General features: G+C 45.3%; 1 protein-coding gene across 1 annotated transcript in view; it reads left to right on the top strand.

Moving 5' to 3' along the window:
* Positions 1 to 1,093: 1,093 nt before the first annotated feature.
* EHD4 (EH-domain containing 4) overlaps positions 1,094 to 26,487 on the top strand; it is a gene marked incomplete at its 5' end in the record, with an annotated part of 68,710 nt that continues 43,316 nt past the window's right edge. Inside the window, 2 exons of the mRNA XM_005860288.2 lie at positions 1,094 to 1,302; positions 17,485 to 17,582. Coding sequence (XP_005860350.2) covers positions 1,094 to 1,302; positions 17,485 to 17,582 — 307 coding nt within the window. The remainder of the gene's footprint in view (positions 1,303 to 17,484; positions 17,583 to 26,487) is intronic.

Below are 26,487 nucleotides of genomic sequence, written 5' to 3'. Positions count from 1 at the left end.
AGTGCTGGTGGGGTGGGGAGGGCTATTTTAGGGCTCATCCAGTTCCCACAGAAAGTAGACTTGCCCCAACCCAACATGTCGTTGAGCCAGTCCTAATGCCCTGTATCTCATCAACTGGTCTCCTCTGCCCACTGAATGAGAATCCTCAATGACGTTTGCTAGGGCCACTATATACAGTTGTGCAGGTTAAACTACATGAGGGCCACTGGGCAAAGGGGCATGCTGAGGCGGGGAAGGGGGGGCGCATAAAATCCAGCCAGAGTCCTCCTTGCTAAGCTGTGAATCCTGGTCTGTGGCTGTGTCTGCCTAGAGGAAAGGGCACCTTTTCCCGATTTGCACAAAGGGCTTTCGACGGCCCTGGTGATATCTAATCTGAGTTCCCCTCTTTCACCCCCATCCTCCATAGCAGCCTCTGTTGCTACTGAATTATTTGGAAATGTTCTTCAATGGCTACAACCTTCAGGAGCCCAAGGGAGCTGTAAAATGCACCAAGGAGGATGTGCCAGGCTCATAGACTGTCAGTGACAAGGCAGGAGATGGTTCATTATTTCGTTCACTACATGGAGTGCCCTCTGTGGGCAGGCACAGTGATGGGTGCTGGGGCTATGCATCTGGCCACAGCCAGGGCCTGTTTGCAAGGGACAACAAGCAAAGAAGTGCAGTACCCATGGTGAGCACCATGATGGCCAAGGCACAGGGTGCCGGGCCCACAGAGGAGGTGTCCCCAACCTGCTGGAGGGACAGGGACACTTCCCTAAAGGAGGTGGGCTTGAGCAGGGTCTTCCAGGAGACATAGGAGCTGGCTGGGTACGCTGCTCTGGGGTGGTGCCTGTTGCACCAAGAATTGCTGAGCTGAGCATAGGTCGTTAGAAGGCCCAGTCAGTCAGCAAGCTGTCTGACCTCGTTCACTGGGCTTCTTACACTGGGGAGGTGGGGGGAGATAGGTCTGTCTATTTTAAGCTTTGAAAAATCATTATTAGCAAAAGAATAAATCATGCTCCTTCATTGGGGCGGAGAGGTATATTTCTAGGTTTTAAATGGTTATGTTAAAAATTGGTAGACCCGGCAAGCTTTCTGATGGTTTGCTTTGTGACAACATACTGTTTCTTTTCCCCCATCTCCCAGGTACTTACTGGAGCAAGATTTCCCTGGCATGAGGATTGGTCCAGAGCCCACCACCGATTCCTTCATCGCTGTGATGTATGGGGAGAACGAGGGCAGCACCCCAGGGAATGCGTTAGTTGTGGACCCCAAAAAGCCATTCCGAAAGCTTGGTCGCTTTGGAAATGCTTTCCTGAATCGGTAAGGACCAGCAAACTGCCACCTTTGGCCAGGTTATTTAAAACTTTCCTTTGAATTCTTTCCAATTACATGTAAAGGTTCAAAAACAGAACTGAACATGTCTGTTCCAGAAGAGAGACGTTATAGAGAATATGCTTTTGGTATTCAAATGTTTGAAACTTGCTCTGGCCCGGTAGCTCAGTTGGTTAGGGTGTCGTCCTGATGCGCCAAGATTGCGGGTTCAGTCCATGGTCAGGGCACATACAAGAATCAACCAATGAATGCATAAATAAGTGGAACAACAAATCAATGTTACTCTCTTTCTCGCTTCCTCTCTCCCTCCCCCCCCTCTCTAAAATCAATTTAAAAATATATTTGAAAGATTTTCATAGAAAATGATCATTTCACCTATTCTGGGTGACTTCAGAGAGCAGAACTAAGGCCCAGGATTGGACATTATAAGGCCGCACAGTATAAGGAACAAATTTCTAATAGTTTGAGCTGCATAGAATTGATCAAGTTGCCTTGTGAGGTGTGAGCTCCCCGTCGGTGGCTGGAGGGCCACCGCTCAGGACGAGTGTGCCGGGGCCTCCCGCGCAGAGCTGAGCCCAGAGGACCCTAAGGTACACCTGGCCCCAGATTTGGTCTGTTGGTTATTGAGGACAGGTCACCTCCTTTCCCTGGCTGCCCCTTATGCTTCTCACTCCCATGCTGTGAGCTTCTTCCTTCTTTATTAGAGCAGAGCAGAGAAATAGAGCCAAAACAACACAGAAAGTTAATATTTATACATGGGCATTGTTTTTTCGATGTGAAGTTGTAGGATAGCCAAAGTACTGTCTTCACTGTACTACCCCGTCACCTTTCACCAGAGTTCCCCATGAAATGGGTGAGAGGCAGGTTCTGCCGGAGGCAGCTCTGCCCTCTCAGATATGATCTGCTCCTACCTTCCCCGCCCCCTCACTCCTCATGGCCACTCCTAGCAGGGGTTTTTTTGTTGTGTTTTTTTTTTAACATTCCTCTTTCTTTTCCCCTATAACTCCCCTCTCCCCTCGCCCCCTCTTTTATGAGTTTACTGCTTTAGACTGGTTGGTTTGAGGGAGTGGGCTGTGGGAGGTTCAAGGACAAGTTGGGGATCATCCATACCCTTTTAGGGAGAGGTGGGACTAGAGCTGACAGACAAGAGACTTGGACTGCACTTCTCCTTTTTAGCTGGTTTTTAAAAATAGGAATGTATCTTCCCAGCAGACTGCTGTTCTCCCAGAGGCTGAGACATCTCATTGCACAACTCCAGGGGGTGCCATTCATGGGGACTGTGGAATGAATGATGTGCCTGGGTGCTGTGCAGTGGCTCTGCCCCCAGTGGTCCAGGCAACCTCCACAGGTGCCTTCTGTGGAAACCTGAACTCTCTAGGGACCCATACTCCCCATTAAGGGCTTTTTAATGCTGCTATGGAGATCAAAGAAAGCATCCAAGTGGCAGGGGAGAGGTTGGAGCAGGATAAATAGAAAGGTGCTGATGGCATAGATGGAGCACGGAGAGATGTCATCTTGTTGCTAACAGTGAACTGCAGTGTATTCCTCAACTCCAGAGCGTCTTCTGGTGGGAGAAATAGGGGTCGAGCCCAGGTGGGGAACAACAGAGGGTCTCTCGGGAAGGGGTGGGAAGTAGTAAACCACACTTGAGGGGAAGTGGGACAAGAGCTCCCCGATCTGGGCCTCCGGGAAGCTTCGGTCATGGGGAAGGCAGTAGCCAGGCTTCCTGTCCCAAGACTGGCCCTGAAAGGAAGTGCAGGGCACAGCACCCTTCCTTCTCTGTGGAAGGCTTCCTGGGGTCCTGTGGTTTCATTACCACTGCACTCAGTCTTACTCTCTTTTTGCCTGACAAAGGCTTAAAAAAGAAATAAGCTGTGACTTTTTTCAAGTTCCCATTTTGTGAAGTCCATTTTCACAAGAGAAAAACCAGGAAGAGTGGTTTTTGGCTTGTTTAATTTTGGCAGGTGATTTACTTTCCCTCTTTTTTTTCAAATCCCAAACATTTATCAGATGAGTATGAAAAGAAAGCATTTAGGAGAGATTTTGAATAGCAAGGTTCATTATCTCAGAATCGAAAACTTGCTGAAAATAATCCGTGCATCATATAAGCAAGTGTTAATTGAATTCAGAATACATAGAAAAATAATGGCAAATAATTATATGGTATTTACTGTGTCAGATACTGTTCTAACTTTATATTAGCTCTAAATGACCTCAAAAAACCCTGTGACTAGGTGCTACTATCATCCCTAATGTAGAGAGGAAAACTGATGCATAGAGAGATTGATTTAACCTCTCCAGGTCACTCAGCTAAGTGGCAGTGCTGGGATTGGAACCAAGGCCATCTGGCCCAGAGTCCTGCTAGTGACATTATACTGAGCTGCCCAATGATATAATGTTTACACTAAGAATCATTGCCTAGCCCTGACCAGTTTGGCTCAGTGGATAGAGCGTCGGCCTGCGGACTGAAGGGTTCTAGGTTCAATTCCGGTCAAGGGCATGTACCTTGGTTGCGGGCACATCCCCATTGGGGGGCGTGCAGGAGGCAGCTGATCGATGTTTCTCTCTCATCGATGTTTCTAACTCTCTATCCCTCTCCCTTCCTCTCTGTAAAAAATCAATAAAATATTTTTTTAAAAAACAATAAAATATATTTTTTTTAAAAAAGAATCATTGCCTACTGCCCCCCCATCTGACTTTTAAAGCTGTTCTTAACTTAGCCCACCAGCAATGATGAAAATGCTGCAGTTTCACCCCAGCATTGCGGGCACATCCCCAGTTGGGGGTGTGCAGAAGGCAGCTGATCGATGTTTCTCTCTCATCGATGTTTCTAACTCTCTATCCCTCTCCCTTCCTCTCTGTAAAAAATCAATAAAATATTTTTTTAAAAAACAATAAAATATATTTTTTTTAAAAAAGAATCATTGCCTACTGCCCCCCCATCTGACTTTTAAAGCTGTTCTTAACTTAGCCCACCAGCAATGATGAAAATGCTGCAGTTTCACCCCAGCACTTATGTAAGAGAGTCAGTGTAGGGCGCTCAAATGTGTGTACGTAATTTTAGCATCCCTGTGGGAATATCAGCAGGTTCGGTCTAAAGGCAGGCAAACTTCTGTTTACATAGTATACTTTCTGGAAATGAGGTCAAAATACTATACCGCATAGAAGAGACTCATCTGCCTGCTGTGGAGAACTCCCTTCCCCCACTGAGCAACCACCAGCCATCCATGGGACAAGTTCCATTGTCCTGGCCCCCTTCTTATAGGGCCTTGGCTTGGGCATCTGCCCCCAGCAGCATCTTTAAAAGAGTTTAGTACTTCCCCTGGTCGTACCAGATGACGCCTGGAGGGTGACACTAGCCTCAAAGCATTAAGCAAACCAGTGGAGCCTGAGTCTCAATCTCCAAGGCCAGTTCTTCAGAAAGTAACAGGGAGTCTACAGTGCATTTTTGAAAAATGAAGACAAATTCCCAAAAGGGCAGCCTCAAATGATAGAAATTCCATACTTGAGCGATAAAAGCAGGAGTTGAGCCTAGAACAAAAAGAGTTATATGGAAGCGACTTTACCCTGACATTCTGCAACTTCACTTCCGAGAGGAATTCCACAGGCAGGCCATCTCGGAGTTGCTCCATGGAAATGTGGTTATTGAGGTTACAGAGTCTGTTATCAGGAGGCAGTTCCACTTCACAGAGGAGGAGATGGACAGACCAACAGCGCCCTGAGGCCATGAGCCTGGGAGACAGACACCAGTGTATTTTGGTCAGTTCAACAGTGTCAGGAATTGGCTTCTGACATTTCCCCCTGCAGTCTGCTTTTGAATTGGATGTTATGTTTTCCCCTCAGACTCCTTTCTAAAAATATTAGTCTGTTTTTCAAATTCAGAGAGCTACAGACATTGTTTTAAATTTAGCATATAGTATAATTTTAAATTGTAGTCTTCCAGAGAACACATTCTTAATCTCATTTACTTCTTCATTGCCTCAATTTCTTTAAAAAATAACTTTAATCATTAGCCTTAGGGATTACATTTTGAAACTTCCTTTTAAACTGAAGGAATCTGAATAGTACTTTTAGTGCACCTGTTATTTTAGCCAGGCCTTATGATGGTGATGATAAAAAAAATATTGTCTTACATTTGTGTAATAATTTAGCAATAGTAGAATACATATGAGTATTTTTGGACTTACACTCTTATTTGTTACCTCTATGTTTTTAATTAAAGAGACTTTACTAAATAGACTCTTTTTAGATTATGAGTAGTACATAGTCATTTAGTATCATTGTGAATTTAAAAAAACTAACTTAATACAAGTGTACAGTGTCAGTCCAGACACATGCTGGTTCCACCAGCTAATTTAGCTGCGGAGATGAAGGGAAATAGACTCTTGCCAAAAATCACTGCTGATTCACCAGCAAAATATACATTTTTTAAAATTTTTTTTTTAATTTGAGGCATTAGTTGGTTTTTGTGTGTATGCTATGCTTCATGTTAGGGTACAAAACAAGTCTTCATAAGTTCAAAAAGATTGAAACCATATCAAGCATCTTCTCAGATCACGACGGCACAAAACTGGAAATCAACTACAATAAAAAAACTCAAAAAACATTCAAACACATGGAGGCTAAATAGTATGTTATTAACAATGAATGGGTTACCAATTAGATCAAGGAAGAAATAAAAAACTTCCTGAAAATAAATGAAATTGAATACACAAGAACACAAAATTCTATGGGACACAGAGAAAGCAGTCCTGAGGGAAGTTCATAGCATTACAGGCCTACCTCAAGAAAAAGAAAAAGCTCAAATCCTATATAATAAAAGCCTAATATGCTAAGTGCCCGGTCATCCAGTCATCCCATCAAACAATCGAAGCATAATATACTAATGATATACTGAGGCTGCTCAACTGCTCGCTATGATGTGCACTGACCACCACGGGGCAGACGCTCTGTCCTGTAAGTTAGCTTGCTGCTGGGGTATGGCCATTTGGGACTGAGCAAGACAGGTGGACATGCCCTGGAGCCCTCCCGCAGCCCCTCCCCCCAGCTGGCCCCACCCCCAATGGGCCCCCATCGGGGCGGGCCAGCCGGACCCTACTCGTGCACGAATTCGTGCACCAGGCCTCTAGTAAGTGATAAATCCTACAACTAAAAGAAATAGAGAACAACAAGAAAAGCCCCGAAGAAGTAGAAGGAAGGAATAATAAAGATCAGAGCGGAAACCCTAGCTGATTTGGCTCAGTGGATAGAGTGTCAGCCTGCAGACTGAAGGGTCCTAGGTTCGATTCCAGTCAAGGGCACATGCCCGGGTTTGGGGCTTGATCCCCAGCAGGGGGCATGCAGGAGGCAGCCAATCAATGGTTCTCTTTTATCATTGATATTTCTATTTCTCTCTCCCTCTCTCTTCCTCTCTTAAATCAATAAAAAAATAAAAATAAAAATAGATCAGAGCTGAAATAAATGACACAGACACTAAAAAACAATATAAAAGATCAATGAAACCAAGAACTAGTTCTTTGAAAAGATAAACAAGATTGATGAACCTTTAGTCAGAATCATCAAGAAACAAAGAGAAAGGACCCAAATAAGTAAAATCAGAAATGAAAAAGGCACCACAGAAATACAAAGGATTGTAAGAGAATACTTTGAACACCTACTAGTATATGCCAACAAACTGGACAACCTGGGACAAATGGACAAATTCCTGAAAACATACAATCTTCCAAAACTCAATCAGGGGAAATCAGAAAACCTGAATAGGCTGATAACAACTAATGAAATTGAAGCAGTAATCAAAAAAATCTCCTAGCAAACAAAAGTCCTGGACCTGATAGATTTACAGACAAGTAATACCAAACATTCAAAGAAGAGCTAACACCTGTCCTCCTCAAACTCTTCCAAAAAATTCAAGAGGAAGGAAGACTTCCAAGCTCTTTTTACGAGGCCAGCATTATCCTAATTCCAAAACCAGATAAGAACACTACAAAGAAATAAAATTACAGGCCAATACCAATCCCATTTACCATTGTAACAAAAATAATAAGATACCTGGGAATAAACTTAATCAAGGAGGTAAAAGACCTATATTCGGAAAACTCTAAGACATTGAAAAAAGAAATAGTGGACTATACAAACAAGTGGAAGCATATACTGTGTTCATGGATTGGGAGAATAACATCATTAAAATGTGTACTAACCAAGGCAATCTATAGATTCAATACAATCCCTATTAAAATACCATCGGCATATTTCACAGATCTAGAACATATATTCCAAAAATTTATATGGAACCTAAAAAGACCGTGAATAGCCACAGCAATCTTGAGAAAGAAGAACAAAATTGTAGGGGTCAGAATACCAGATATCAAATTATTCTTCCGCCACCAAGGTACATGCCCTTGACCGGAATCGAACCTGGACCCTTCAGTCTGCAGACCGATGCTCTACCCACTGAGCCAAACCAGTCAGGGCAGCATTCACTTTTGATAAAAACTCCCAGCAAAGTGGAAATAGAGGAAACATACCTCAACATAATAAAGGCCATATATGATAAACCTGTAGCCAACAATATATTCAATGGGCAAAAACTAAAAGCATTTCCCTTAAGAACAGGAACAAGACAGGGTTGTCTGCTTTCACTGTTCTTATTCAACCTAGTACTAGAAGTCTAGCCACAGTGATCAGACAAGAAGAAGAAATAAAAGGCATCCAAATTGGAAAGGAGGAAGTAAAACTCTCATTACTCACAAATAACATAATATTGTACACAGAAAACTCTAAATATTCCACCAAAAAAACTACTAGATTTAATAAATGAAATTGGCAAAGTAGCAGAATACAAAATTAACATCCAGAAAGCAATGGCATTTTTATACACCAATAATGAATTCTCAAAAAGAGAAACTAAAAAACCAATCCCATTTACCATTGTAACAAAAATAATAAGATACCTGGGAATAAACTTAATCAAGGAGGTAAAAGACCTATATTCGGAAAACTCTAAGACATTGAAAAAAGAAATAGTGGACTATACAAACAAGTGGAAGCATATACTGTGTTCATGGATTGGGAGAATAACATCATTAAAATGTGTACTAACCAAGGCAATCTATAGATTCAATACAATCCCTATTAAAATACCATCGGCATATTTCACAGATCTAGAACATATATTCCAAAAATTTATATGGAACCTAAAAAGACCGTGAATAGCCACAGCAATCTTGAGAAAGAAGAACAAAATTGTAGGGGTCAGAATACCAGATATCAAATTATTCTACAAAGCCATTGTAATTAAAACAGCCTGGTACTGGCACAAAAACAGACATATAGATCAATGAAACAAAACAGAGACTCCAGAAATTGACCCATGCCATTATGGTCAATTAATATTTGACAAAGGAGGCAAGAGCATACAGTGGAATAAAGACAGTCTCTTCAATAAATCGTGTTGGGAAAATTGGATAGTTAAATGAAAAAAAAAGAAACTAGACCACCAACTTACACCATACACAAGAATAAACTCAAAATTGATAAAAGACTTAAAAGTAAGTCATGAAACCATAAAAATCCTAGAAGAAAACATAGGCAGTAAAATCTCAGACATCTCACATAGCAGAATTTTCTCTGATAACATCTCCTAGGGCAAGAGAAACAAAGGAAAAAAATAAACAAATGGGGCTACATTAAACTAAAAAGCTTCTGCACAGAAAAAAAAAATCCTCAAAATGAAAAGGGAACCCACTGAATGGGAGAACATATTTGCCAATGACATCTCTGATAAGAGGCTCATTTCCAAAATATATGAAGAACTCATGCAATTCAACAAAAGGAAGACAAACAATCAAATTAAAAAATGGGCAAAGGACCTGAATAGACACTTCCCCAAAGAGGACATACAGATGGCCAATAGGCATATGAAAAAATGCTCAACATCCCTAATCATCAGAGAGATGCAAGTTAAAACTACAATGAGTTATTCCTTACATCTGCCAGAATGGCTACCATCAATAAATCAACAAACAAGTGCTGGTGAGGATGTGGGGAAAAGGGAACCCTAGTACACTGTTTTTGGGAATGCAGACTGGTGCATCCACTATGGAAAAGAGTATGGAGTTTCCTCAAAAATTAAAAAATGGAACTGCTGTTTGATCCAGTGATCGCACTTCTAGGAATATATCCTAAGAATCCCGAAATACCAATCAGAAAGAATATATGCACCCCTATATTCATAGCAACATTATTTACTAGTATAATAACTAAGATTTGGAAACAGCCCAAGTGCCCACCAGTAGATGAGTGGATAGAAAAGCTGTGCTACACTTATATAATGGAATGCTATGTAGCTGTAAAAACAGAAGGATCTCTTACCCTTTGAGACAGCATGGATGGACCTGAATATTATTATGCTAAACAAAATAAGCCAGTCAGAGAAAGACAAATATCACATGATCTCACTTATTGGAATCTAATAAGGAACAAAATAAACTGACGGACAAAATAGGTCCAGAGACATCGAAGCATGGAACAGACTGATAGATCTCAGAGGGAAGAGGGAGGGAAATGGGGTGGAAATAGGGGACATCTGTAATAATGTCAACAATAAAAATGAATTTTAAAAAAAATTAAACTAAAAATAATAAATAATAAAAACAGACTTAATATAAATATATAGAGTCAGTCCAGACACATGCTGGTTCCACCAGCTAATTTAGCTAGAGATTATGGGAAAGAGGCTCTTGCCAAGAATCACTCTTGATTCACCATCAAAAGAAATTGTTTTTTTAATCTGAGGCATTAGTTGGTCTTTGTGTATGTGCTGTGCTTATCCATGATAAACTTCCTGAAGCTCTTGCCATTAATCTTTAACCTCAGGATCATGGTGGCTCCCAGGTCATGAACCCATTGTTCTTTATTGGCTGCCTGTACAGTCCTGGTGCTGACATTCCAGAAAACCAGCTTTACTGCCTGGGCTCGAGCAGACTTTCCCGGCACTGGCTCTGACTGGCACCTTGCACCCAGCTCCCCTAGTCCCCCATGACAGTGAGACTTGATTTAGAAAAGGACATATTTAGGTTGAACCACATGAAATTACCAATATTCAACCATCTTTTACTTGTAAAAATGGTAATTCGTAAGATCTAGGGGTAGGTAACCTTTGGCTTTTTATAGTGTGGATTTAAAATAAATTTCTGCTGGCAGTAGAAGGTTAGATCAGACATGTGTGCTGTAGGACCGTATAAAATGATTACAGGTTAGTTGTCAAAATTCTTTTGTATATTGTATGCTATTTACTATGTACTAGTAAATAGGAATTTGTGTAATCTCTCTGGTCCTACTCTTATCAGTAAAGTGAGCTGGTAAAGGAGGTGCTTTTAAATAGCTCCATATGCTCTCCATAGAAGCTTCGGCTTATTTGAACCTAATGACAGCCTGGGAGTTCTCAGAATTGCTCAGAGACCTACAGGCGGTCACAGGGTGCGTGAGCAAGAAGATGACCAGAGCCTGGATCTTCTGCCTCCTGTTTACTGCTCCACCCTGCACCAGTGGGTGGAGAACAAGTCACATGTGGGAGCCTCTTCAATGGAGAGTTCAGGACTAGGGCATGTCACTTCTTTGCTTAGGATGTTGCCGTCTGTGTGATAAAGGCACACAGCTGTGGCTCAAATGCATGAAATGGTAGGAGCAGACTAGTAGTTAACCTGGACTTTGGAGTCAGAACTGCCAGGTTAGCATACCAGCTCGTCACTTATCAGCCATGTGACTTGATAAGTTATGGTCTGTGCCCCCTCTGTGCCCCAGTCTCCTCATTAAAATAATACAAAGCCCCTACCTCTGAGGTTGTGGTGGGGATTGAGTGAGTTAACTATAGATGTCACTGCACTGTTTGGAAATCAAAAGCAGTATTAAGGTACTGCCTGGTTTTTTTAAAATGTTGATCAGTGAGCCCTGGCTGGTGTGGGTCAGTGGATAGAGCATGGGCCCCACACACTGAAGGGTCTCAGGTTCAATTCCAAGTCAAGAGCATGTACCTGGGTTGCAAGTTCAATTCTGATCCTGACCCTGGCGGAATTTGTGTAATCTCTCTGGTCCTACTCTTATCAGTAAAGTGAGCTGGTAAAGGAGGTGCTTTTAAATAGCTCCATATGCTCTCCATGGAAGCTTCGGCTTATTTGAACCTAATGACAGCCTGGGAGTTCTCAGAATTGCTCAGAGACCTACAGGCGGTCACAGGGTGCGTGAGCAAGAAGATGACCAGAGCCTGGATCTTCTGCCTCCTGTTTACTGCTCCACCCTGCACCAGTGGGTGGAGAACAAGTCACATGTGGGAGCCTCTTCAATGGAGAGTTCAGGACTAGGGCATGTCACTTCTTTGCTTAGGATGTTGCCTTCTGTGTGATAAAGGCACACAGCTGTGGCTCAAATGCATGAAATGGTAGGAGCAGACTAGTAGTTAACCTGGACTTTGGAGTCAGAACTGCCAGGTTAGCATACCAGCTCTTCACTTATCAGCCATGTGACTTGACAAGTTATGGTCTGTGACCCCTCTGTGCCCCAGTCTCCTCAGTAAAATAATACAAAGCCCCTACCTCTGAGGTTGTGGTGGGGATTGAGTGAGTTAACTATAGATGTTACTGCACTGTTTGGAAATCAAAAGCAGTATTAAGATACTGCCTGGTTCTTTTAAAATGTTGATCAGTGAGCACTGGCTGGTGTGGGTCAGTGGATAGAGCATGGGCCCCACACACTGAAGGGTCTCAGGTTCAATTCCAAGTCAAGAGCATGTACCTGGGTTGCAAGTTCAATTCTGATCCTGACCCTGGCTCTGGTCTGGGCATGTGCAAGAGGCAACCAATCGATGTTTCTTTCTCTTCTCTCTCTCTCTCTCTTCCTCCCTCTGTCCCTCCATCCTTCCATCCTTCCATCCCTTCCACTATCTCTAAAAATCAATGGAAAAAATATCCTCAGATGAGGATTAACAAATAAATCTATATATATAAAAGCCTAAGCAATCGTTACGACTGGACAACCAGACAACTGTCCTGTTGCTCTGATGTGCACTGACCACCAGGGGACAGACACTCGATGCAGGAGCTTCCCCCTGGTGGTCAGTGCGCTCCCACAGCCAACCTCCTGCGGCTGGCCAACTTCCTGCGGTCCCTTTCACCAGCCAGCCGGCCCCAATTGACCACCCAACCTCCCGTGGTCCCTCCACCCAGCCAGCCTGCCCCGATTGGCCCCGATTGGGACATTGGCTCCAATCAGCCCCAATCGCCGACCAGGCCAAGGGACCCCACCTGTGCATGAATTCGTGCACCAGGCCTCTAGTAAAATAATAAAACATTGATCAATGAATTGGAATGTTATTGTTTGGAAATAATTTTAAGAACTCTAATCCTTTCACCCCCTTGTTCAGCTGGCCTAAGACTTACAACCCTGACCATTCCTTTACCCACTGGCTTTCTGTTTCCCCTGAGTCTTCCTTGGTTGTGGGGGTGACAGGTAATAGGAGTCCAGAGTAGGGCTTGGCCCCCTCCTGCCATCCTTTTATCATAAAATAAAATGTATCAGGTCAGCCCTGGGTGAGGGAAACACTTTATAAAAGCTTATGTGAGTCTCCTGGGCTGAACTAGCACATGTCTGCATATTACATATGAAATGTGAAAGGATACACTTCAAGGCAAGGAGTGGATACTTCATGTTAGTCACTCCACCAAGGAGCAGGAAGTCCATCCTGGGACAGCAAATCTGTGCTTGGAAACATTTCAGCAGACACATGAGTAGGGAGGCCTGAGCCATGGCTGACGACGCCCTACTCAACACATAGCCTTGCTTTCATCTTTTTCTCCTTAGAGCAGTGGTTCTCAACCTTGGCTGCACATTAGAATCACCTGGGAATCTTTTTAAAATCCTGATTTCTGGGCCTCATCCTCCGGAATAGAGGCAACCAATCGATGTTTCTTTCTCTTCTCTCTCTCTCTCTCTTCCTCCCTCTGTCCCTCCATCCTTCCATCCTTCCATCCCTTCCACTATCTCTAAAAATCAATGGAAAAAATATCCTCAGATGAGGATTAACAAATAAATCTATATATATAAAAGCCTAAGCAATCGTTACGACTGGACAACCAGACAACTGTCCTGTTGCTCTGATGTGCACTGACCACCAGGGGACAGACACTCGATGCAGGAGCTTCCCCCTGGTGGTCAGTGCGCTCCCACAGCCAACCTCCTGCGGCTGGCCAACTTCCTGCGGTCCCTTTCACCAGCCAGCCGGCCCCAATTGACCACCCAACCTCCCGTGGTCCCTCCACCCAGCCAGCCTGCCCCGATTGGCCCCGATTGGGACATTGGCTCCAATCAGCCCCAATCGCCGACCAGGCCAAGGGACCCCACCTGTGCATGAATTCGTGCACCAGGCCTCTAGTAAAATAATAAAACATTGATCAATGAATTGGAATGTTATTGTTTGGAAATAATTTTAAGAACTCTAATCCTTTCACCCCCTTGTTCAGCTGGCCTAAGACTTACAACCCTGACCATTCCTTTACCCACTGGCTTTCTGTTTCCCCTGAGTCTTCCTTGGTTGTGGGGGTGACAGGTAATAGGAGTCCAGAGTAGGGCTTGGCCCCCTCCTGCCATCCTTTTATCATAAAATAAAATGTATCAGGTCAGCCTTTTTATAAAAGCTTATGTGAGTCTCCTGGGCTGAACTAGCACATGTCTGCATATTACATATGAAATGTGAAAGGATACACTTCAAGGCAAGGAGTGGATACTTCATGTTAGTCATAAAACATTGATCAATGAATTGGAATGTTATTGTTTGGAAATAATTTTAAGAACTCTAATCCTTTCACCCCCTTGTTCAGCTGGCCTAAGACTTACAACCCTGACCATTCCTTTACCCACTGGCTTTCTGTTTCCCCTGAGTCTTCCTTGGTTGTGGGGGTGACAGGTAATAGGAGTCCAGAGTAGGGCTTGGCCCCCTCCTGCCATCCTTTTATCATAAAATAAAATGTATCAGGTCAGCCCTGGGTGAGGGAAACACTTTATAAAAGCTTATGTGAGTTTCCTGGGCTGAACTAGCACATGTCTGCATATTTCATATGAAATGTGAAAGGATACACTTCAAGGCAAGGAGTGGATATAAATTCTGTTTCTTTGTTACTAATGTTGTGGCCCCACCCCATAACAAAGAAACAGAATTTCCGGAGGATGAGGCCCAGAAATCAGGATTTTAAAAAGATTCCCAGGTGATTCTAATGTGCAGCCAAGGTTGAGAACCACTGCCCTAATGCAATGCTGTAAAATAAGACAGTGTCTTAGAGCATAAAAGTAAGACAGGTTTATTTTACAGCATTGCATTAGGGCAGTGGTTCTCAACCTTGGCTGCACATTAGAATCACCTGGGAATCTTTTTAAAATCCTGAGGAGTGTAGACCAGATTTGGACACAATCCCAACTACCCCTCTCTGGGTGCCTCTGGAGAGCTCCTTTTTCTTTTCCTCCCCCCTCTTCCTTCTCTCCCTTCCTCCTTGAATTGGAATGTTTCCATCTTTTCCTCTTCTCCTCCTTCCCCCTCTCCTCAAGGTTCTTGTCTTCCCTCCTCTCCCTCTCCCACTCCCTGCTTCCCTTCCCCTTCCTTTCTCCTCCCTCTCCCCTCTGTCCCCTCCTCCTTTTTTCTGCAGTTACCCCTCCTGGCCCAATCCCTCTCCCTTGTTTGTTGTGTGGTAACTTCACTATATCTGACTGCATCTTATTTCGTGGCTCATACATTTTGCCTCTGCGGATGCGTCAGGAGCCAAGGGAGTTGTTGAAACGTTGTCACTTGGCACATGAGGGAATGGACAGTTTGTGAATGTTTTAGTCCCTCTGTTAACTTTACAGTAGAATCCAGGGATTTTGTGTTTCGGAAATACTGATATTAAGTGGTTTTGGAAAAAAGGTCAGCCTCTCCCAGGAATGCTTTTCCACATATGGGCACTTTTTCCAGATTGCCCGATGCCTCCAGCCACGTCATAGAAAGGACGGGACTGTGATAAGAGTCTGAATCACAGCCGACAAGAAATGTGGCCCAACACAGATGTGCTCAGAACTCCGTTCCTCCCCAACGCTAGAGCACTGAACGTGCGTTTCTTATTCTGTGAACCTACAAAGGCTGCTCCGGGATCCCTGTGCACTCATTCTCACAGATCTCGCCAAGTGGTGGCAGGGGGGTTTACCTAAAGGTGGAGGGGGCAGGAGGGGCAGGAAAAATCAGAAATGAGGGGCTTCTCTTAAATTAACTTGACCCTTTATTTTTCACGTTATAGGGTTTTTAACATTATGGGTTGAGTTCTACTCAACTGACATCAGAACATTAGGCTGCACTCCAGCCAGCCATGCATTCGTGGCATGACCTCCAAATGCCATAACTGCTTTGTGCTTCAGCGTTTCTAGCTACAGAATGCTCATAATATCTTTCCTACATCATCCCAGGCCGACTTGAAAATCTAGGAAAGAATGTATGACAAACTTGTCCTGAGCACCTTCAAAGAAAGTTATTTTGAAAGGTCAGTAGTTACAGCAAAAGCTCAGGGCTGCCCACCCCTGCCCACCCGGCCACGCCCCAGCCTGCCCTCTGTGCTGTCCACCAGTGCATGCGAAGGCTGGGCAGGCCTCCCTGTCCTGCATTCCCCGAATATTTACTTTCTGAGTAATCCTACCAGTTCCACTGAATGGAAGAATTGAGCTTTCACCAAGTGTTTCAAGCTTTCTGCCCACACAGATACAGAAGTTAGCACTGACAATATAGACAGGAGAGCCTTCCTGTCCCTGTACCGTTTCCACCTGAAAGCATACCCAGTGCTAAAAGAGATCCCTCTTGGGCCCTGCTGAAGTAGCTCAGTGGTTGAGTGTTGACCTATGAACCAGGAGGTCACGGTTCAATTCCCGGTCGGAGCACATGCCTGGGTGGTAGGCTCGATAGCCAGTGGGGTGCATGCAGGAGACAGCCAATCAATGACTCTGTCATCATTGATGTCTCAATCTCTTTCTCCCTCTCCCTTCCTCGCTGAAATTTTTATATATTTATTTATTTTAAAGAGATCCCCCTCAGGCTCTGTCACCTGTGGTGGAGGGAACACAGCCTTTCCCTCGAGTACTCTAGAGTTAGACAGTGTTAGAGCTAAAAAGACTCACCCACCCTGGTCCAGGTGTCTCCAATTACCCATGAGGAAACAGTCCCAGAGGGCGGAAGTCCTTGTCCAGGGTCCCACGGGAATTTATTGGCAGCGGCTGAGCTGAACCTGAACCCAGGTCTGCTGACCCCGGCCACAGTTTTCCTGCCACTCCACTCTATTTCCATGAGGCCTATGTCAGGACAGCAGACTAGAACCATAGGAGGGAGAGCAGAAGGAGAAGGAAGGAGAGTGACGGACAAGGAAGGAGGCTTGGAGAAGCTTGGCCAGGTCCCTCCCCGACCCTGTCCTCCATGTGCTTATCGGGTGCTCCTAGGACTCAGACACCTGGAGGATTGGGGGGTTGCCCACAGGTGCCTGCCCCACCCTGAGCCTGAAGCCATAGCAAGTGTCAGGCTGGGTGCTGAGTCCCTAGGCATCACATAGTGAAAACAGGCCCCAGTACTTCTGAGGTCACTTTAGGGATCGGGCAGGGCCTGGCAGGAGCTCGGCATGCTCCAGCCCAGTGGGGCCTGGCATTCCCCTGGGTGAGAAGATCCGGACGCTTGACCAAGGAGCAGCCTGAAGAGGTGCAGGTGAGGCCGGCAGGCTTTGGGTTAAGGCCCAGCTCTGAGTAACTCTGAGCAAGTTACTTAACCTAACCTCTCTGAGGTTAAGAGTAATTTTTTCCTCCTGAGGTTAATATGAGGAGCAAATGAGAGACTTAACCTAACCTCTCTGAGGTTAAGAGTAATTTTTTTCCTCCTGTGGTTAATATGAGGAGCAAATGAGATGATGATGTAAAATATCTAAGTGTTCAATAAATGTTGGTAAAAATCACAGTGAACAGTAAGGAGTCTGGTAGAAGGTAGCCCCAATGGAGGTCCCATCAGTCCCCTGCAAGCCCCACTTCACAGCAGATGATGTCAGCATCCCAGAAAGGCCAAGGAGCTCCGTCGTTGGCACACTCTGCAGTGCCGTTCTGATCCCACCTTTGATCTCTTTCTTCCAGGTTCATGTGCTCCCAGCTGCCCAATCAGGTCCTGAAGAGCATCAGCATCATCGACAGCCCGGGCATCCTGTCTGGGGAGAAGCAGCGCATCAGCCGAGGTCAGTGCCCTTGGCCGCCCCGCCCCACCCAGTGCTGGCCGAGGCGCTCTCTGCTGTTGGCAGAGGATTTCCATTCCTAGTGTATTCTCCCCATGCTCCAGGACCCCCAGCGTCCCTGAGCAGCCCAAGGTCCCGAGCTGAAGGGGCCCCAAGAAATAACCAAGGAGTCTGGCTAACCAATCATAAGCAGGAGAGCTAATGACAGCAGCGGGGCAGGGGGCTTCCCAGCTGCTCTCTCTCCCTCCCCCATTGGCACATATTCCACCCAGTTGCCCCCTCGGCATCCTTGCCTTGAGTAAGTGTTTTCTGGTGTGTACTTGGTGCCAGACACTGTCCTGTGCACTGGGAGTGCGGAAAGCAGGTGCAGTTTCTGCCCTCAAAGAGCTTATGTTCTGTTGAGGATACAGACGTTAATTCAGTTTTTACGAAGTAAATGGAAAATGCGAGCCGGGATAAGCACTCTGAGATGGGGGCTTATATCAGGTATAAGGGTGCCTGGCCTGGCCGTGGGGTGCTGGGAAAGGCTCCCCAGAGGACGTGCATTTGAGCCAGAATCTGGAGGATGCCCCGGAATTACCTGAGGGCAGCTGGCGTGGGAAGGAGAGACTGGCTGACTGGTATTCAGAGGAGACTGAGGAAGAATAGAAAATGACTGAAGAACAGTGATGCCTGGGCGTCTTCAGCCTTCAGGAAACAAGGCTGAGGCAGTGACTGTTTCCAGACCCTTGCATTGTGGTTAAACAGATGGGCCTGCTCGCTCTCCCACCCTCTTGGAGAAAGGAGGTATCCGGGGCAGACCAGAGGACACAGTTTACTTAGAGAAAGGAAATTCCTGACTGGGAGGACACCATGATGGACTCCTGTGGCCACAGAGATAGGCCAAGTTCCCTTCATCCTGGCCTGGCAAGTACATACCAGAAAAGGCTTTGCTGGGAAGGAGAAGACGAGCTGATGAATTGCTGCTGTCACTTTTCACTTCGCCACCCCTTGAACAGCAAGTCAGTGGAATTCTGTTGAGAGTGCTGGCATGCTGAAGTTGATCAGTGACCTGTCTGGGGTCGTGGTCACGGGTCACGGCCACACAGTGAACTCCCTCAGTGCTCCTGAACAGAATGTAGTTACAGAGGCCACAAAGAGCTAACAGGCAAGAGCCCCAATACAGTAAACAACGGGCTTCCTTGGTCTGCACGCCCTTCTTTCCCAGCATTTCAGGGGTGCTGACCGCAGCCTCCATGGGCTCACCGAGCACTCGCTCGGGCTGCCTGGCTGTGCCTTCACCGCCCAGGTCAGGGACTCGTGGGCCATTAGGCTGCCCTGAGGCCTCTGAGAACATTACACTTACAGCAAAAGTCAGGTTAATACTATTCTTCTCTTGTAACTATCTTTGTTGGTTTTATTTTCTGTTACAAAAGTAATCTTTATTGTAAAGGATTCAAACAATGAGTAGGATGTACAAAAATCTCCCTCTGTCACAAATAACAATAGTCAATGATTTTCTCTGGCTCCTTAGAGACTTTTTTCTATGCATATACAACACATCACTTTGAACAGAAATATGATTACTATGCATGTTTTTTACAGCATGCTTTTTGCCATAACAGTCTGTCGCAGACATCATTCCATACCAGTGTATTCAAATTATTTTATTCCACGTAATAGCTGCTTAGTCTCCATCAAAGAGAGGAAACATAGTTTATTTAACCAACTTGTGGATATTGTGATGGATAATAATTTCACTCTTACAAATAGTGTTATAGATAGGCATCTTTTGTGTATCTTTTTAAAAAATCTTTATTGTTGAAAGTATTACATATGTCCCCTTTCTTCCCCCATTGGCCCCTTCTGCCCCTCCCTCCTCCTCTCTTTTGTGTATTTTACACCTCAGTGCCAGTAGACTCTTCTTAAAGAGCCAGTTTAGGACCATTAACTGGCCCCATGAAAGTTGTTCTGCAGATAAAATGTTTTGTTTTAAAAGGAAAATAAAGCAAATTCATGTTCCAGAGCTTTTCCCAGCTGCCCACAGTTCACTACTTCTGCATGTCTGACCAACGTTACTGAGAAACAAGAGGTTGCTGGTAATAAATCTCTCTCTTTACCTCTAAATTTTAAGACCCAGATTGTAGTTTCGACCTTATCCACTTCTTTTCATTGGTAGGTAGGCCTTTGGCCAATTCTGATCACCCATATTCTTCAGGATTTCTCCTTCGCTTAGTAATTGTGTCTTTCAAACTGTAGCTCCTGTTTGTAGCATGGCAGGACGCTTTCCGAGTGCTTTGAAGATCAGTCCTTTTTGCCACTTTATAATAATCTGACTCACATCCTGGTCTGGCTTACTGTGACATGTGCTTACACACATCCTATGCACAGAAATAGCACATGCGCTTCCAACCAGTCGGCTGGTCCCTGCTGCCCTGACAGGCAGAGCAGCTGGTGAGGACGGACCGAGAGCTGCAGACAGTGTCAGCACTACGCGTGGGGCCAGCGCTCCCCAGCTAGAGTATCTTACCATGTTTGGGCACCGTTGGTGGTTGGAGTCACTCAGCTGACAGTTCCAACACATTAATCCCAAAGAACATATGCTATTTTAAAGCTGCTTCTGCTTAAACTATTGCAAACGGTGCTACATTCTCACACACACTCGTGTATCTACTTGCATCTCTCAGCTTCCTAAATCACAGCACCACCTTCGTCAGACATGTATGTCAATATGGGGTGAGGTAGGAGGTGCAGAACATTTGAAACATCTGCATCGACTTAATCAGTGGAGCTGTGCCTCCCCTGTGGTGTTTAGTCTGTGAAGGAGGAGAGGTAGCCGCTGCTGTGTCTTCTGTTTGTCCGTGCAGTTGATGTGTTAACCCTCAACAAGGGGTCTCATCATGGCGGCCCCTCTTACACATTGAAGGCTTCTCCTTGAGGTGTGTATCCATGATAGTGGTATGAGAATGGCCACCGTGTACTGAGTTGTGTGTCTACACTGTGCTAATTGTTTAGGATTTCTATCTGCGTTACACACAATCATGCGCACACAGAAGCTGAGCCCTGGCCCAGGAAACCCTCCTCGCCCTCACTTCCCCTGGAAAGCAGAGCCTCCCAACGATCATGAGAATTCTCTCCCCAGCTGCTGGGCAGACGGGTGGTGGAGCTTGACATTGGGGGAATGGGCAGAGTAAAAACTGTTGAGAAGATGCCACTTTCAGAGAACAGGCTCCGGGGATGAGCGCTTCAGGCAGTGCTGATGGCGAAGCTGCGGTGTGGGCCCAGCCCACCCTCTGGCCTGCAGGGGTGTGCAGCCCTGGCAGAGAGTGTGCTGGACAGACAGTGCAGCTGCAGGAGGAGGTGGCGAGTGTGTGGTGACTGCTGCACGTCCCCTAGGAGGACCTATGGACTGCACCACACCCAGAGGTCTCCCCATCAGCGCAGGACAGCACAGACGGCAGGCGGAGTGGTGGTGCGTTGTGCTGCTTTGCTGGGGGTCAGATGGGGAACAAGGGGCCTGACGGGAGCTGGCATCACATCATCACCAGCAGCATTCAGGTGCCTCCCGGGCATTGCCCAGGTGCCCAGAGCTCTGCAGAGAAGATGGCCTAGTGAGGGTGTGTCTCCAGGAAGGAGTCCTGATGCCTTAGTAGTGAGCACAAGATGGAGACTCTCAACCTGGGGTTCAGTCACGCATCTCACCTCACCTGTGGCTCATTCTTCCTTGTTCAGTCTTCTCTCTTGTGACATCGTAAGCCTAGTTCCCCCACCCCCCTTTTTTTTGTGCTGAGTAGAGGGGGCAAGTGGGACTACAAGGAGGACATGGTGTTTTGCAGACATTGCTCTTCTCTAGGCCAAAGCTGTAGGTGACAAGAAGAAACACTTTATATTTCTACACAGTAGTTCAAATTTCACGGTGTTAGGTTTGAAGTGAAAACACTCTTATGTGAGAAGTGGCCTTTACAGATCAGAATGTGTCTAAGCACTGCCTTCTCATCAGCAGAATCTTACACTGACCCTGAGCATCAGGTCACTGCCGTTGTCACCTCCCTGCTCTGCTCCAGGAAAATCAGAATGCAAGTCAGCATTGGGGGGAGTAACTCTCCTGTTCGGGAGCTCTATAGGTAAAACCCATGATGGTGATTGACTTCAGAGCAACTTTTAGTATTCTCCATGTGAAAACCCATCCCCTTAAAATGTTCCTTCGTTTCATTATAGTGGCATAAAATCTTTAGGAACAAAAGATTGAGCATAGTTTCTAAACTGTAACTTTCTTGGCCAACATAAAGAATTCCCATCAAGTAGGGATAAAAATGTTCTGATATATTGATAGTAATAATTTTATTCTAAACAAGTAATAGCTACCTAAAAATTCTACAGACTTTTCTTAATTCTTTTCTTGTAGCCAATTTTTAAAAAATCTTGATTCTTAAGAATTTTTAGATTATCTTTTCAAATTGGGTGGGTGGAATCTGATTGGCTCACTCCTGAGAAACATTCTTTGCCCCCTGATGACAACATCCAGATTTTTAACTCTTTTTTTTTCCCTGACTCTTTTTCTGTGTGATGACACATCCTTATTTTTATTCCCATTCTCTTTCTATTCTGGCTCCTGGACTGTTTGCATCCTAAAATACTAATTATTTCATACTGAACCTAAACATCATCTAGGATTTATTTCTGGACCCGGCATGAGCCCAAGTGTGTTCCCAACTACGGGGTACAAACCTCCCGTCTGGCTCCAATCACAGTGTCCCTGTGTGACAAGGAGAACACTGTGAAAACCACTGTGGCGCCTGATGGGCTTGTCCACATATTTAGCACAAAAGCATTTGGAAGGTACTGTGGTTTCCTGAGAGTATGAGGTTCTGTATAGTCTTCAACACACTGGACTTTGGTCATAAAAATAGTACAGTTTTTCCCTTTTAAGAACTCTAGAAGAAAAACCTCTTGATCTGAATTTTCTAGCAGATGTGCCTGTTCTCCCAGTACCAACAGCTCATCAAATGAAAGGGAGAAGTGTCTTCCTCTGGTGTTTAAGCTCTTCTCACTATAAGTCCTTTTCATTATAAGTCAACGAGTAGAACTAAGAAGATAGTGAAAAATAAAAGGCCAGAAAATGTCCGGCTAGTGAAAACAATAAATAATAGTAATGCATGAAACAGAAAGGATCTCACTGCACTGCAAGTAACATAACAGACAATAATTAGTCTCAAAAATCATTGATTAATGTTTTGTTTACATACAGACATCCTTCAGTCCTCCTAATTTTGGTAATATTAAATGAGGTCCTCAAAAATAAAAAAGGCCTCTGAATACTGACAGGCAAACATGAACAGGATGCCAACACAGCTGAGGTGCCCAAACATAGTATTGCAAAAGAATTGACAGACTTGGAAAACAGGGCATGGAAATCCAACCTGTAATCAATAAAAGTGCAGAAAAAACAGAGAAGGCCAAACAGACCGTAATCAGAGAAGTGCAAACACACCTAAATGACATGTTTTTTGAACTTGAAAGACAAAAGACCTGTTTTTGAAGGCTGCCCAAGGAAGGCGGGAGAACATTTAGAGGCGTCCAGAAAAGAACAGCTTCCTCACAGGCTTTGGAAACGAGGGCTAGAGAGGAAAACACAAATATGTCTTGTCCCCTCAAAGAACAAGAAGGCTTGGAGCAAGACGTTGGCCAGGCTCAACAGCAGCAAAGACCCTTCTAAGAAGCACTAGATTAAAGAGACTTCAGAGACCAACAGCTCCCCGGGCGGGGCAGTGGTGGCAGGTGGGGCCTATCCTTGAGGTAGGCCTCACAGCCAGGCCGTAGGTGTAAGTGCTGAATTTCATGAAGAGTTCCTGAGAGGGGCCCAGTCGCGTGTGGCTCAGCGGTTGAGTGTTGACCCAGGAACCAGGAGGTCACCAGTTTGATTCCTGGTCAGGGCATATGTCTGGGTTGCAAGCTCAATCCCCAGTGGGTGGGGGGAGGGTGTAGGAGGCAGCCAATTGTTGATTCTCTATCATCATTGATGTTTCTATCTCTCTCTCTCCCCCTCCCTCTCTGAAATTAATAAAAATATATTAATAAAAAAAAAGAGTTCCTAAGAGGGGCCTGCAATGTCTGCCAGGTTACCCTGAAACAAGGAAGTTCAGGCCTTACTTGGATAGTATTCTAAATAAGAAAAGGAATAATCTATATATACATATATAAGCCTAAGCGACTGTTAAAACCAAACGACCAGAACGACTGGGCGACCGGAACGACTGGACGACCGGTGGCTATGATGCGCACTGACCACTAGGGGGAAGACGCTCAATGCAGGAGCTGCCCCCTGGTGGTCAGTGCACTCCCACAGTGGGAGTGCCACTCAGCCAGAAGTTGGGCTCACAGCTGGCGAGTGCAGCTGCAGTGGTGGTGGGAGCCTCTCCCATCTCCATGGCAGCAGTACTGAGCAGTGGCAGCGGCGGCGGGATGAGCAGCAGCAGAGCTGCACCTGGCCCTGGCTGGGAGTCCTCCCTGGCCACCTGCCGCTTCGGCACTGCTAAATCCCTCGGGCCGAAACCCAGCAGTCTGACATCCCCCGAGGGGTCCCGGATTGTGAGAGGGCGCAGGCCAGGCTGAGGAACCCCACCTGTGCACGAATCCGTGTGCCAGGCCTCTAGTAATTAAATAAAGGGGAGGTTGTTGTGAGACAACACTATCTTCTTCCTCATTCTGGTCACCATGCAATTACAGATCCAGCTCAGGGCAGTTTCAGCTTTTCCGCAGCACCACAGATCTTTTCTCTAACCTACACTAATCAGTCTGTAAACCCAGAATCCTACAAATTGATTTCCTTGATCAAATCAAGGGACTGAAGTCCCTGAAGGCTGTCCTTCATGGAGCAGGAAGTGCATAGACAATAGAATTGAACTTCCTCGGTTTCAGTCACTTACCAACCTTGTGGCCTTGAAAAAGTTGTTAACCTCTCTATAAAATGAGAGTAATAGTACCTAGTGCATAATGTTGTTGTAACTGAGTTAATACATAGGACACAGAAAATAATGCCCAGCCTAGCACATAGTAAGTGCTCAATAAATATTAGCTTCATCATTTCATTGTGTTGTTGTTGTTGAAGGCCAAAGAGTTTTCAAAGACTGAATTTAGTTAAAGTTTATATTGGTATACTAGAGGCCCAGTGCACGAAATTCATGAATGGGTGGGGTTCCTAGGCCTGGCCGGTGATCAGGGCCGATCAGGAGCAGGCCAATCAGGGCTGGGCCGGGAGAGGAGGCAGCGGTCACTGGGCTGGGCGCGGAAGAAATGGACTCCGACACTGCCATCATCAGCACTCTGCCACCATGTGGTTCCCCGCCTCCCCCCTCCTCCTTCCCTCGCTGCCACGTCACCACCACGGTGGGCCGATTGGGACCTGCCAGCTGGGGGAAAGGACAGGGCATGGGAGGTTGGCAGCGGGCTCCAAGGAGGGAGCCGGCCCTTGGCTCCCCCCACTGGGAAAAGGGCTGCATCCACCACCCCCTACCCCTGGTTTGCTGTCCCAGCCCAGGGACAAGGGGGAAGGACCCCGGGAGGTTGACCAGCCAGGAGGGAGGGACTGCGGGAGGTTGGCCAGCCTGGGGAGGTTGGCTGTGGGAGCGCACTGACCACCAGAAGGCAGCTCCTGCATTGAGCATCTGCCCCCCGGTGGTCAGTGTGCATCATAGTGACCAGTTGTTCTGGTCACTTAGGCTTTTATATATATAGATATTGGTCTCTTGTCTCATAAAGTCTTCTGTCTCAGAGAGTAGGGGAAGTTTTTGTCAAGTTATTTGAAATGTGAAGTTTGTTCAGGGATTGAAAATGCTATTTTTGGATAAGTGTTTCTACCTTTTTCTTACGTAAAAAAACAATAAAATATATTTTAAAAAAAAAAAGAGAGTAGGGGAAGTTTTTGTCAAGTTATTTGGAATGTGAAGTTTGTTCAGGGATTGAAAATGCTACTTTTGGATAAGTGTTTCTACCTTTTTCTTACGTTATCTTGGTCATTTTATTGATGACTTGTTTTCAGTTTTGAAATTGTATGTCTTGCAGGAAGTAGAAAAGAGATAACACTCTAATTGATTATTCAGCTTAAAATATTTGATGGAAAAAGAATCTATTTCTATAAAAACCCTGGGTGTAACATCATGACCGAGGCTCAACCAACCAGAAGGAAGTCAGTCCTGCAGGGGTTGTCTTGGAAATGGCTGCACCCTCCCCAAGCTGTTTCCCACGAGAGCGGTGAGGTTTCAGGCAGGAACCCGCCCTCGGAGCGTGGCCGCACTGAGTCCTGGGTCCCCTTAGCCACAGCTGCGCCCTCCTGAGCTGTTTCCGGTAAGGGCGAGGTTTGAGGCAGGAACCTGCCCTCAGAGTGTGGAGGCATATATTTATAAAGTTTTAATACATTATATTAGAGGTCATGGTAGTACTGTTTTACCCACAGCGTCTACAGGAATTGGTGCAAATTTACTTCTCGGTGGAAGCACCTTTCATTCCCAATATAAATTACCCATTCCGGTAAATGAAACTTCAATTTCTAGACTCGATATAAACAGTAAAGTTGCTAAAACTATTAAAAAGGCCCAACTTCTCATTATTGATGAATGCACCATGGCATCCAGTCATGCTATAAACGCCATAGACAGATTACTAAGAGAAATTTGAATGTTGTATTTGGTGGGAAAGTTCTCCTTCTTGGAGGAGATTTTCGACAATGTCTCAGTATTGTACCACATGCTATGCAATCAGCCATTGTTCAAATGAGTTTAAAGTACTGCAATGTTTGGGGATGTTTCAGAAAGTTGTCTCTTACAACAAATATGAGATCAGAGGATTCTGCTTATAGTGAATGGTTAGTAAAACTTGGAGATGGCAAACTTGATAGCAGTTTTCATTTAGGAATGGATATTATTGAAATCCC

This window comes from Myotis brandtii, unplaced genomic scaffold, assembly GCF_000412655.1.
Source record: "Myotis brandtii unplaced genomic scaffold, ASM41265v1 scaffold133, whole genome shotgun sequence".
In the NCBI taxonomy this organism is placed as follows: domain Eukaryota; kingdom Metazoa; phylum Chordata; class Mammalia; order Chiroptera; family Vespertilionidae; genus Myotis; species Myotis brandtii.
This window is presented reverse-complemented; position numbering and strand designations above follow the sequence as displayed.